This window comes from Nerophis ophidion, linkage group LG28, assembly GCF_033978795.1.
Source record: "Nerophis ophidion isolate RoL-2023_Sa linkage group LG28, RoL_Noph_v1.0, whole genome shotgun sequence".
In the NCBI taxonomy this organism is placed as follows: domain Eukaryota; kingdom Metazoa; phylum Chordata; class Actinopteri; order Syngnathiformes; family Syngnathidae; genus Nerophis; species Nerophis ophidion.
The window spans coordinates 11,189,645-11,204,440 of NC_084638.1; the positions used below are offsets into that span (position 1 = coordinate 11,189,645).

General features: G+C 37.8%; 1 protein-coding gene across 1 annotated transcript in view; it reads left to right on the forward strand.

Moving 5' to 3' along the window:
• The first annotated feature begins 499 nt into the window (after nucleotides 1-499).
• Nucleotides 500-14,796, forward strand: part of cbln12 (cerebellin 12) — a 28,651-nt gene continuing 14,354 nt past the window's right edge. The window contains exons 1-3 of the mRNA XM_061890496.1: nucleotides 500-655; nucleotides 5,688-6,053; nucleotides 11,352-11,471. Coding sequence (XP_061746480.1) covers nucleotides 5,787-6,053; nucleotides 11,352-11,471 — 387 coding nt within the window. The 5' untranslated portion in view covers nucleotides 500-655; nucleotides 5,688-5,786. The remainder of the gene's footprint in view (nucleotides 656-5,687; nucleotides 6,054-11,351; nucleotides 11,472-14,796) is intronic.

The following is a 14,796-nucleotide window of genomic DNA, read 5'->3' on the forward strand; positions in this document are numbered from 1 at the left end:
GGCCGGTCCTTGCATGCCACGTTCCGCGGCAGGCCACGCCCCCCTCCACATCCTCCTTTTTCATTGTCCAATTGACTCTCTGTAAAGCACCAGTTCCATTGGTAGCAAAACAGGCCCAGAGCATAATACTACCACCACCATGCTTGACAGTAGGTGTGGTGTTCATGACTTTTTCTCCTCCAAACATTGCTGGGTATTGTGGCTAAACGGCTCCATTTTTTGTTTCATCTGACCACAGAACTTTCCTCCAGAAAGTGGTATCTTTGTCCATGTGATGTCAGATGAAACAAAAATATTATTTCCATGATAAATTCACAAAATAAGTTGTCTTTATTTTTACGTTATCTGGCCGTGTTTTTACCAGTCCAGCCCCACTTGGGAGTAGATTTTTTTTCCTCCACCTCTAATCCACAGCTTTATTCCTTCACAGCACACAAGCTTTGTTTTGAACTCCACTGCCATGGTGGGCGGACGTAGAACCGGAGAGAACGTGAGAGGCGGAGGAAAAGTGGGGGTGGCAGCGCCAGAAAGCGAAAGCGGGCGAGATCATCACATCATCATCATCATCATCATCATCATCCGATGTGAGTGACTCCTGCGTGGAATCATGTGAGCGAGGATGGAAGTGCAGAGCTGCGACTGTGGAGTGACACAGGTGAGTTCTCCATCTTTTCCCATTTTATACCAGGGCTGTGTCATTATCGCCTGTCAGCCATTAGAAAATAACAAAACACAAAATTAGCAATCATCGATCTTCACTATGACATCACTTAATTGACATTGGCTGCTGACAGATCATTATTACGACAAAAAATGACCGAGAGGAGGGGCGAGAAACACTTGAACACATGTCAAAACTCTGCACAGTTCCTGTCTTCACAATAAAAGCCCTGTTTCATCCTGTCTGCGCTAACAAAATAAGAGTCTCAGAAAGCGAGCTACGGAGTTTGCTGCCGATGTATTTCTTGCAAAGTGTCTAAAAAATGACCGAGAGGAGGGCGAGAAACACTTTTTATTTCAATAGACTAAATAAGACCGACTGCACAGTTCCTGTCTTCACAATAAAAGCTCGGCTTAATCCTGCCTGTGCTAACAAATTAAGAGTCTCAGAAAGCGAGCGAGCTACAGAGTTTTCCGCCGAAATATTTTTTGTAAAGTGTATAAAAATGACCGATAGGAGGGCGAGAAACTTTTTATTTCAAAACTCTAAAAACCGACTGCACAGTTACTGTCTTCACAATAAAAGCGCCATTACATCCTGTCTGTGTTAACAAAATAAGAGTCTTAGAAAGCGCGCAAGCCACGGAGTTTGCCGCCAATGTATTTCTTGCAAAGTGTCTAAAAAATGACCGAGAGGAGGGCGAGAAACTTTTTATTTTAACAGACTCTATAAAGACCCACTGCACAGTTCCTATCTTCACAATAAAAGCCCTGCTTCTTCCTGCCTGCACTAACAAAATAAGAGTCTCAGAAAGCCAGCAAGCTACGGAGTTTGCCGCCAATGTATTTCTTGTAAAGTGTCAAAAAAATGACCGAGAGGAGTGCGAGATACACTTTTTATTTCAATAGACTAAATAAGACCGACTGCACAGTTCCTGTCTTCACAATAAAAGTGTTGCTTCATCCTGTCTGCGCTAACAAAATAAGAGTCTCAGAAAGCCAGCGAGCGACGGAGTTTGACGACGATGTATTTCTTGTAAAGTGTATAAAAATGACCGAGAGGAGGGCGAGGAACTTTTTATTCCAAAACTCTAAACACCGACTGCACACTTCCTGTCTTCACAATAAAAGCACCACTACATCCTGCCCGCGCTAACAAAATAAGAGTCTTCAAAAGCCAGTGAGCTACGGAGTTTGCCGCCAATGTATTTCTTGTAAAGTGTCTAAAAAATGACCGAGAGGAGGGCGAGGAACTTTTTATTTCAAAACTCTAAAGACCGACTGCACACTTACAGTCTTCACAATAAAATCGCCACTACATCCTGCCCGCGCTAACAAAATAAGAGCCTTTGAAAGCAAGCGAGCTACGGAGTTTGCCGCCAATGTATTTCTTGTAAAGTGTCCAAAAAAATGAACGAGAGGAGGGCGAGGAAATTTTTATTTCAAAACTCTTAAGACCGACTGCACACTTCCTGTCTTCACAATAAAAGCGCCGCTTCATCCTGCCTGCGCTAATAAAATAAGAGTCTCAGAAAGCCGGCGAGCCACGGAGTTTGCCGACAATGTATTCCTTGTAAAGTGTCTAAAAAATGACTGATAGGACGGCGAGATACACTTTTTATTTTAATAGACTAAATAAGATCGACTGCACAGTTCTTGTCTTCACAATAAAAGCACTGCTTCATCCTGCCTGCGCTAACAAAATAAGAGTCTCAGAAAGCTAGTGAGCTACGGAGTTTGCCGACAATGTATTTCTTGTAAAGTGTCTAAAAAATGACAGAGAGGAGGGCGAGGAACTTTTTATTTCAAAACTCTAAAGACCGACTGCACAGTTCCTGTCTTCACAATAAAAAGCGCTGCTTCATCCTGCCTGCGCTAACAAAATAAGAGTCTTAGAAAGCGAGCGAGCCACGGCGTTTGCCGACGATGTATTTCTTGTAAAGTGTCTAAAAAATGACCGAGAGGAGGGCGAATAACTTTTTATTTTAATAGACTAAATAAGACCGACTGCACAGTTCCTGTCTTCACAATAAAAGCGCTGCTTCATCCTGCCTGCGCCAACAAAATAAGAGTCTCAGAATGCTAGCGAGCTACAGAGTTTGCCGACAATGTATATCTTGTAAAGTGTCTAAAAAAATGACCGAGAGGAGGGCGAGGAACTTTTTATTTCAAAACTCTAAAGACCGACTGCACAGTTCCTGTCTTCACAATAAAAGCGCCGCTTCATCCTGCCTGCGCTAACAAAATAAGAGTCTCGGAAAGCTAGCGAGCCACGGAGTTTGCCGCCAATGTATTTCTTGTAAAGTGTATAAAAAAATGACAGAGGAGGGCGAAGAACTTTTATTTCAAAACTCTAAAGACCGACTGCACAGTTCCTGTCTTCACAATAAAAGCGCCACTTCACCATGCCCGCGCTAACACAATAAGAGTCTCAAAAAAGCGAGCGAGCTACGAAGTTTGCCGCCAATGTATTTCTTGTAAAGTGTCTAAAAAAATGACCGTGAGGAGGACGAGAAACTTTTTATTTCAAAACTCTAAAAACCGACTGCACAGTTACTGTCTTCACAATAATAGCGCCATTACATCCTGTCCGCGTTAACAAAATAAGAGTCTTAGAAAGCGAGCGAGCCACGGAGTTTGCCGACAATGTATTTCTTGTAAATTGTCTAAGAAATGACTGATAGGACGGCGAGATACACTTTTTATTTCAATAGACTAAATAAGACCGACTGCACAGTTCCTGTTTCACAATAAAAGCCCTGCTTCTTTTTGCCTCCTCTAACAAAATAAGAGTCTCAGAAAGCTAGCGAGCTACGGAGTTTGCCGCCAATGTATTTCTTGTAAAGTGTCTAAAAAAATGACAGAGAGGAGGTCGAGAAACACTTATTATTTTAATAGACTATAAAGACCGACTGCACAGTTCCTGTCTTCACAATAAAAGCGCCGCTTCATCCCGCCTGTACTAACAAAATAAGAGTCTCAGAAAGCTAGTGAGCTATGGAGTTTGCCGCCGATGTATTTCTTGTAAAGTGTTTAAAAAATGACGGAGAGGAGGGCGAGATACACTTTTAATTTTAACAGACTCGATAAAGACCAACTGCACAGTTCCCGTCTTCAAAATAAAAGCGCCTCTTCATCCCGCCTGTGCTAACAAAATAAGAGTCTCGGAAAGCGAACGAGCCACGGAGTTTGCCGCCAATGTTTTTTTTTGTAAAGTGTCTAAAAAATGACCGAGAGGAGGGCGAGGAACACTTTTTATTTTTACAAACTCTATAAAGACCGACTGCACAGTTCCTGTCTTCACAATAAAAGGCCTGCTTCATCCTGCCTGCGCTAACAAAATAAGAGTCTCAGAAAGCCAGCGAGCCACGGAGTTTGCCGACAATATATTTCTTGTAAAGTGTCTAAAAAATGACAGAGAGGAGGGCGAGAAACACTTTATTTCAACAGACTAAATAAGACCGACTGCACAGTTCCTGTCTTCACAATAAAAAGCGTCGCTTCATCCTGCCTGCGCTAACAAAATAAGAGTCTCAGAAAGCGAGCAAGCTACGGAGTTTGCCGCCAATGTATTTCTTGCAAAGTGTCTAAAAAATGACCGAGAGGAGGGCGAGGAACTTTTTATTTTAACAAACTCTATAAAGACCGACTGCACAGTTCCTGTCTTCACAATAAAAGCGCAGCTTAATCCTGCCTGCGCTAACAAAACAAGAGTCCATGCACAGCTCCTTCTGATCAAAAGCATCGATAACTAGTTTATAGAAGTCTTCCTTATCTTTCTTCAGTTTTAAAAGTCTCTCCGTCTCGATGGAGATCTTCCTTTATTACCTCCTGCTTCGATTGAAAGTCCAGTTTAGAAAACTGTTTTATTTTAGATATGTAATCCTCCATGTTAAAAGTGCAAGCGAGAGGAAAAAAATAAACACACGCTGCTCACTCTTGCTGCTTGTTGTCACTTCTTCTGCAGCCGAGTAGTCGCAAGAAGGATCACTAGCGCCCTCTACCACCAGGAGGCGGGAGTCATTTAATGACTCATATTTGACACACGCAGCTACGGTATATTAAAAAAACCATAGCTGCTTACTGTTCTTTTTAGCATATTCAATAGCTTGGACCTTAAATCCTACTGAATAGCTCTTAATCTTCTTCCCTTTATGCGATTTGAAATTATTGAAATTGGCTTCCTCCATTTTGAAAATGATGACAGGTGAAGTGTCACTGGTGACGTGACGAGTTTGACCCGGTGTAAATCCTAGACATATGCTAATTAGTTCGCGAAACGAGTTTGACCCGGTGGCAATTCGAGACATGCGCTAATAAAAATAAAATTTTGCGAAACGAGTTAATCCTGAGCCGGCGGTAATGCTAAACATGCGCTACGAGTTTGACCCCCCAGTAATTCTAGGCAGGCGCTTACTATATACCCGGCGGCAATTCAAGGAAATAAGGTACTCTCTGTAAAGTACCAGTTCCATCGGCAGCAAAACAGGCCCAGAGCATAATACTACCACCACCATGTTTGACGGTAGGTCTGCTGTTCCTGGGATTAAAGCGCCTAATTGCAGTGAAACTTGCCAAGGGACATGTGAGCAAATATTAACCTATACTTTTGACCCATTTTTAGTAGACTCATAATAAATTCATAAAAGAAGCAAACTTCATGAATGTTTTTTTTTTTGCGACCAACTAGTACGTGCTCTAATCATTCCATCACAAAAAAAAAATAAGAGTTGTGGAAATGATTGGAAACGCAAGACAGCCACGACTGTATTTTTAGAAGACATGTTCTGTTCTGGAAGGATTCAACTGGTTGGAGTCCAAAAATGTGCAGGAAGTGCATGTTGAGCGGCGCTCGGCGAAGAGGCGGGCGTACGTGTAAAAGACAGATGGTCACCCAGTGGCGTTGTTCCTCGTTCTACACCCCCCCGCCCCCCCGCCATCACCCGGGTCCGACACCCGTCTGGTCCTCTTGTCCAATCCATGCGTCGTCGCCGCCGCTCATCCTCTCCAACTCTTCCCTTCCCCAGCTTTTTTCTACCCAGCGAGTCAACGTGATAGGACCAGCGTCCTCCTGAAGATACTTCACCTGGCGACCATGGTCTCGGGCCTCCACGTCTGATTCCCCCATGCTTACCTTCCACCTGACCGTGCTTCTGGCCGCGCTGCTGTGGGGGCCGCGGGGGTCCGAGGGACAGAACGACACGGAGCCCATCATCCTGGAGGGGAAGTGCCTGGTGGTCTGCGACTCCACGCCCTCGTCGGAGCCCGCCGGCAACGCCCTGGGCATGTCTGTGCGCTCGGGCAGCGGCCGGGTGGCCTTCTCCGCCAGCCGCCAGACCAACCACGAGCCGACAGACATGAGCAATCGCACCATGATCATCTACTTCGATAATGTGAGTACATTCAAGAATTGAACAACTCTTCGCTTGTCCCGCATTTTGTTATGCTGCAGCCGTATCCCAAAATGGACTAAATCCATTTTTGTCCTCAAAATTCTGCACACAATACCCTCTAATAATATATATATATATATTTTTTTTAATTTTGATCTCTATTTGTTGTTTTAATTGGTTTTACCCATTAAAATCATTTTTAATCATATTTATTTTTATATTGTTTTTCTTTTTTTATTTCATCCCGCATCAGACATTTATATCCATTACATCAGGAGTCACCAACCACCGGAATTTTTTTATTATTATTATTATTATTATTATTTTTGCCTCTATGAGCTGTAATTTGACCCCCTTAAAATGCGTCAAAACTCACCAAACTGGACACACACATCCGTACTGGCGAAAATTGCGATCTAATAAAAAAATCAAACATCAAAACTCAAAATTGCGCTCTAGCGCCACCTAGGAACAAAACACAGACAAAGCTGTTTGTAGGTCTCATTTAGACCTACATTTTAATAATTGACATCCTTCAGCAAAAATCTACAGGAAGTTGGCAAAAACCCCTTCAAAACAAAATTTTCTTAATGCTTATCTGTGCTTGGGTCACGGGGGCAGCAGCCAAAGTCGGTCCCGTTCATCGCTGCTTGCAGCTTTTAATTTCTTTATTTTTTTACTATTTTTTAATTTTTTTTAATTTTTATTAAATCAACATAAAAAACACAAGATACACTTACAATTAGTGCACCAACCCAAAAATCCTCCTTTTTCATGAACAAAAAAAACAAAAATCCTCAAAATTCTGCACACAATCCCCTATAATAATATATATTTATTTTTTTTAAATTTTGATCTCTATTTGTTGTTTTAATTGGTTTTACCCATTAAAATCGTTTTTAATCATATTTATTTTTATATTGTTTTTATTTTTTAATTTCATCCAGCATCAGACATTTATATCCATTACATCAGGAGTCACCAACCACCGGAATTTTTTATTATTATTATTATTATTATTACTTTGCCTCTATGAGCTGTAATTTGACCCCCTTAAAATGCTTCAAAACTCACCAAACTGGACACACACATCCGTACTGGCGAAAATTACGATCTAATAAAAAATCAAACATCAAAACTCAAAATTGCGCTCGAGCGCCCCCTAGGAATAAAACAGAGACAAAGCTGTTTTTAGGAAGAAAACACAGACAAAATTGCTTGTAACTTCCGGTAGGAATGTCGGAGAGACATGAAACAAAAAACTTTATGTAGGTCTCACTTAGACCTACATTTTAATAACTGACATCCTTCAGCAAAAAGCAACAGGAAGTTGGCAAAAACCCATTCAAAACAAGGTTTTCAGTGTGCATCGCTGCTTGCAGCTTAAATTTTTTTTGATTTTAGTATTTTTTAATTTTTTTTTAATTTTTATTAAATCAACATAAAAAACACAAGATACACTTACAATTAGTGCACCAACCCAAAAATCCTCCTTTTTCATGAACAAAAAAAAATAAAAATCCTCAAAATTCTGCACACAATACCCTGTAATAATATATATATATATATATATATATATTTATTTTTTAATTTTTTTTATTTTGATCTTTATTTGTTGTTTTAATTGGTTTTACCCATTACAATCGTTTTTAATCATATTTATTTTTATATTGTTTTTATTTTTTTATTTCATCCAGCATCAGACATTTGTATTCATTACATCAGGGGTCACCAACCACCGGAATTTTTTATTATTATAATTTTCTATTTTTTTTTGGCTTTATTAGCTGTAATTTGACCCCCTTAAAATGCTTCAAAACTCACCAAACTGGACACACACATCCGTACTGGCGAAAATTGCGATCTAATAAAAAAATACACCCCAAAACTCAAAATTGCGCTCGAGCGCCCCCTAGGAATAAAACACAGACAAAGCTGCTCTTAGGAAGAAAACACAGACAAAACTGCTTGTAACTTCCGGTAGGAATGTCGGAGAGACATGAAACAAAAATCTCTGTGTAGGTCTCACTTAGACCTACATTTTAATAAATGACATCCTTCAGCAAAAACAAATTAGTGCACCAGCCCAAAAATCCTCCTTTTTCATAAACAAAAAAAATAAAAATCCTCAAAATTCTGCACACAATACCCTGTAATAATATATATATATATATATTTTTTTTTTTTTAAGTTTAATCTTTATTTGTTGTTTTAATTGGTTTTACCCATTACAATCGTTTTTAATCATATTTATTTTCATATTGTTTTTATTTTTTTATTTCATCCAGCATCAGACATTTATATCCATTACATCAGGGGTCACCAACCACCGGAATTTTTTTTTATTATTATTTTTTTTTTGCCTGTATGAGCTGTAATTTGACCCCCTTAAAATGCTTCAAAACTCACCAAACTGGACACACACATCCGTACTGGCGAAAATTGCGATCTAATAAAAAAATCAAACATCAAATCTCAAAATTGCGCTCTAGCGCCCCCTAGGAATAAAACACAGACAAAGCTGCTCTTAGGAAGAAAACACAGACAAAACTGCTTGTAACTTCCGGTAGGAATGTCGGAGAGAAATGAAACAAAAAACATCTATGTAGGTCTCACTTAGACCTACATTTTAATAATTGACATCCTTCAGCAAAAATCAACAGGCAGTTGGCAAAAACCCCTTCAAAACTAAATTTTCCTAAACGCATATCCGGGTTTGGGTCGCAGGGGCAGCAGCCAAAGTCGGTCCCGTTCATCGCTGCTTGCAGCTTTAATTTTTTTAATTTTTTTTTATTTTTATTCAATCAACATAAAAAACACAAGATACACTTACAATTAGTACACCAACCCAAAAATCCTCCTTTTTCATGAACAAAAAAATAAAAATCCTCAAAATTCTGCACACAATACCCTGTATATATATATATATATATATATATATATATATATATATATATATATATATATATATATATATATATATATATATATATATATATATATATATATATGTATATATATATATATATGTATATATATATATATATATATATGTATATATATATATACATATATATATATATATATATATATGTATATATATATATACATATATATATATATATATATATGTATATATATATATACATATATATATATATATATATATATATATATATATATATATATATATATATATATATATATTTTACATTTTGATCTCTATTTGTTGTTTTAATTGGTTTTACCCATTACAATCGTTATTAATCATATTTATTTTTATATTGTTTTTATTTTTTTATTTCATCCAGCATCAGACATTTATATCCATTACATCAGGGGTCACCAACCACCGGAATTTTTTATTATTATTATTATTATTATTTTTTGCCTCTATGAGCTGTAATTTGACCCCCTTAAAATACTTCAAAACTCACCAAACTGGACACACACATCGGGACTGGCGAAAATTGCGATCGGATAAAAAATCAAACCCCTAAACTCAAAATTGCGCTCTAGCGCCCCCTAGGAATAAAACACAGACAAAGCTGCTCTTAGGAAGAAAACAGAAAAAACTGCTTGTAACTTCCGGTAGGAATGTCGGAGAGACATGAAACAAAAACCTCTATGTAGGTCTCACTTAGACCTACATTTTAATAATTGACATCCTTCAGCAAAAATCAACAGGAAGTTGGCAAAAACCCTTCAAAACAAAATTTTCTTAACGCTTATCCGGGCTTGGGTCGCGGGGGCAGCAGCCAAAGTCGGTCCCGTTCATCGCTGCTTGCAGCTTTAATTTTTTAATTTTTTTTAGTACTTTTGTATTTTTTTTAAATTTATTAAATCAACATAAAAAACACAAGATACACTTACAATTAGTGCACCAACCCAAAAGACCTCCTTTTTCGTGAACAAAAAAATAAATACATTTCAAAATAGAAATTTTTTGCATTTAATAAACGTCTCTATGCCATTTCCCCTGGACTTGTTTGATATTGTCAACACTGCCACAAATGGTGGAAAAGTGTATTACAGCCACCCCTGTTTTATATTGCCAATACTGCCACAAGTGGTGGAAAAGTGTATTACAACTACCCCTGTTTTGTATTGTCAATACTGCCACAAGTGGTGGAAAACTCTATTACAACTACCCCTGTTTTATATTGTCATTACTGCCACAGGTGGTGGAAAAGTGTATTACAACTACCCCTGTTTTATATTGTCAATACTGCCACAAGTGGTGGAAAAGTGTATTGCAACTACCCCTGTTTTATATTGTCAATACTGCCGCAAGTGGTGGAAAAGTGTATTACAACTACCCCTGTTTTATATTGTAATTACTGCCACAAATGGTGGAAAAGTGTATTACAACTACCCCTGTTTTATATTGTCAATACTGCCACAAGTGGTGGAAAAGTGTATTACAACTAAGCCTGTTTTATTTGGTCAATTCTGCCACGAGTGGTGGAAAAGTGTATTACAACTACGCCTGTTTTATATTGTCATTACTGCCACTATTGGTGGAAAAGTGTATTACAACTACCCCTGTTTTATATTATCATTACTGCCACAAGTGGTGGAAAAGTGTATTACAACTACGCCTGTTTTATATTGTCATTACTGCCACAAATGTTGGAAAATTGTGTTACAACTACCCCTGTTTTATATTGTCATTACTGCCACAAGTGGTGGAAAAGTGTATTACAACTACCCCTGTTTTATATTGTCATTACTGCCACAAGTGGTGGAAAAGTGTATTACAACCACCCCTGTTTTATATTGCCAATACTGCCACAAGTGGTGGAAAAGTGTAGTACAACTACCCCTGTTTTATATTGTCAATACTGCCACAAGTGGTGGATAAGTGTATTACAACTACGCCTGTTTTATATTGTCAATACTGCCACAAGTGGTGGAAAATTGTATTACAATAACCCCTGTTTTATATTGTAATTACTGCCACAAATGGTGGAAAATTGTATTACAACTACCCCTGATTTATATTGTCATTACTGCCACACGTGGTGGAAAAGTGTATTACAGCTACGCCTGTTTTATATTGTCATTACTGCCACAAGTGGTGGAAAAGTGTATTACAATAACCCCTGTTTTATATTGTCATTACTGCCACAAGTGGTGGAAAAGTGCACTACAACCGAGTACTGCTGCAGCCCATATGGACTACAGCTGAGAAACAGATATTTTTTTGGGCGGCCGCTATAGGAGGCGCTCACTTGGATACTTGCATATGGAGCTGAAAAGGTTCACTCCACCCTCCCTCCCCCGCTGTGAATCCAGATCCTGGTGAACGTGGGCGGTCATTTTGATCAAGAGAGCAGTGTCTTCCTGGCACCAAGAAGGGGCGTTTACAGCTTCAACTTCCACGTCGTCAAGGCCTACAACAGACAGACTATTCAGGTAAGTGCTGGACCAAAATGTCCCTGCTGGGGTTCAAAGGGAACTGCACATTTTTTGGGAGCTAGAACTATCATTCACAATCCCTATGTAAGACATGTGTATTCTAAATCGTAAAAAGAAGTTAGGAAAAATCAGCTAACAATGGAGTCAACGGGAGGTCCTCTACTCCGCCCATAAAGCCCTCGAAATAAACAACAATACTCTGTTTACATTTCATGACCAGAATATTAACCAAGTTTTAGCGATATTGTCATCATAAGCGTTAACGTTAAGGCCCTACTTTGAGGGGCGTATTGATCACAGAACGCTAACTAGCTTATTGTATTGACATCATGAGCTGAGGAGCTTTTATTTCGCCTCGAAGCTGGTGAAAGTTACTTTTAGATGGTAAATCCTGCCTCTCAGGATTGTGGACATAAACCGAGAAGTTGGTCAACTTAGACCAGAATGTGATGGTTTTTTTAACCCTTTGCAAGGGTTATGGTTAATTCTTCATCTAAACGAAAGATATAAACATCCCATTACTCGGCTTCCCAGTGCGAGCAGACATTGTATAGTAAGTGATTTTTTATCCTGTTCGTCGTATTGCTGAGTAGAAATCAGTGTTGTTGTTGAAGGAAATGGCGAACTTTGTGATGCGTCTATGAAACTAATACGCTTAAAATGACCAAAATAGGTAAATATTACATGTTATTATGAATGTTACTACACTACATATCTACTAGGACTGTGAATCTTTGGGCACGATTCGATTCCAGGGAGTCACGGCTCGATTCCAAATCACTTCTCGATTCATAAGCATTTTAATAATATTGCGTGACAGTTCTATGATTTTCTACGTTCCTCCATTAAAAAATGGTTAATTCTTCATCTAAACGGGAAGATGTAAACATTCCATTAGTCTGCATCCTAATGAAAGCAGACAGTGTACAGTAAGTGATTGTTTTATTATGTTTGTTGTATCGCTGAGTAGAAATCAGTGTTGTTGTTGAAGGAAAGAGCGAACGCTGTGATGAGTTTATGAAACTATTATGCTTAAAATTAGCAAAATACATAAATATTACATGTTATTGTGAATGTTACTCCATTACATATCTACGAAGACTTTGAATCTTTGGGTACGATTTTATTCTGAGGAGTTACGATTCGATCCCGAATCAATTCTCGATTCAAAAACAATGCATTTTAATAATATTGAGTTCTATGATTTTCTACGTTCCTCCATTAAAAAATGGTTAATTCTTCATCTAAACGGGAAGATATAAACATCCCATTAGTCGGCATCCTAATGAAAGCAGACATTGTACAGTAAGTGATTGTTTTATTATGTTTGTTGTATCGCTGAGTAGAAATCAGTATTGTTGTTGAAGGAAAGAGCGAACGCTGTGATGAGTTTATGAAACTATTATGCTTAAAATTAGCAAAATACATAAATATTACATGTTATTATGAATGTTACTCCATTACATATCTACGAAGACTTTGAATCTTTGGGTACGATTTTATTCTGAGGGGTTACGATTCGATCCCGAATCAATTCTCGATTCAAAAACAATGCATTTTAATAATATTGAGTTCTATGATTTTCTACGTTCCTCCATTAAAAATGGTTAATTCTTCATCTAAACGGGAAGATGTAAACATCCCATTAGTCGGCATCCTAATGAAAGCAGACATTGTACAGTAAGTGATTGTTTTATTATGTTTGTTGTATCGCTGAGTAGAAATCAGTGTTGTTGTTGAAGCAAAGAGCGAACGCTGTGATGAGTTTATGAAACTAATATGCTTGAAATGAGCAAAATGGGTAAATATTACATGTTATTATGAATGTTACTACACTACATATCTACTAGGACTGTGAATCTTTGGGAACGATTCAATTCCAGGGAGTCAAGGCTCGATTTCGAATCAATTCTCGATTCAAAAACAATGCATTTTAATAATATTGAGTGCCAGTTCTATGATTTTTCTACGTTCCTCCATTTAAAAAATGGTTAATTCTTCATCTAAACGGGAAGATATAAAGATCCCATTAGTCGGCATCCTAATGAAAGCAGACATTGTACAGTAAGTGATTGTTGTATTATGTTTGTTGTATCGCTGAGTAGAAATCAGTGTTGTTGTTGAAGGAAAGAGCGAATGCTGTGATGCGTCTATGAAACTGATATGCTTAAAATTACCAAATACATAAATATTACATGTTATTATGAATGTTACTACACTACATATCGACTAGGGCTGTGAATCTTTGGGCACGATTCGCTTCTGGGGAGTCACGATTCAATTACAAATCAATTCTCTTTTCAAAATCAATACTTTTTAATAATATTGAGTGCCAGTTGTATGATTAACTGCATTTCTCGATTAAAAAAAGGTTAATTCTTCATCTAAACGGGAAGATAAAAACACCCCATCACTCGCCATCCCGGTAAAAGCAGACATTGTACAGTAAGTGACTGTTTTATTATGTTTGTTGTATCGCTGCGTAGAAATCCGTGTTGTTGTTGAAGGAAATAGCGAACGATGTGATGAGTCTATGAAACTGACATGCTTAAAATTACCAAATACATAAATATTACATGTTATTATGAATGTTACTACACTACATATCGACTAGGGCTGCGAATCTTTGGGCACGATTTGCTTATGGGGAGTCACGATTCAATTACATATCAATTCTCGTTTCAAAATCAATACTTTTTAATAATATTGAGTGCCAGTTGTATGATTAACTGCATTTCTCGATTAAAAAAAGGTGAATTCTTCATCTAAATGGGAAGATAAAAACATCCCATGACTCGGCATCCCGGTAAAAGCAGACATTGTACAGTAAGTGATTGTTTTATTATGTTTGTTGTATCGCTGAGTAGAAATCAGTGTTGTTGTTGAAGGAAAGAGCGAACGTTGTGATGCGTCTATGAAACTGATATGCTTAAAATTACCAAATACATAAATATTACATGTTATTATGAATGTTACTACACTACATATCGACTAGGGCTGTGAATCTTTGGGCACGATTCGTTTCTAGGGAGTCAAGATTCAATTACAACTCAATTCTCGTTTCAAAATCAATACTTTTTAATAATATTGAGTGCCAGTTGTATGATTAACTACATTCCTTGATTAAAAAAAGGTTAATTCTTCATCTAAACGGGAAGATAAAAACATCCCATCACTCGGCATCCCGGTAAAAGCAGACATTGTACAGTAAGTGATTGTTTTATTATGTTCGTTGTATCGCTGAGTAGAAATCTGTGTTGTTGTTGAAGGAAATAGCGAACGTTGTGATGCGTCTATGAAACTAATATGCTTAAAATGAGCA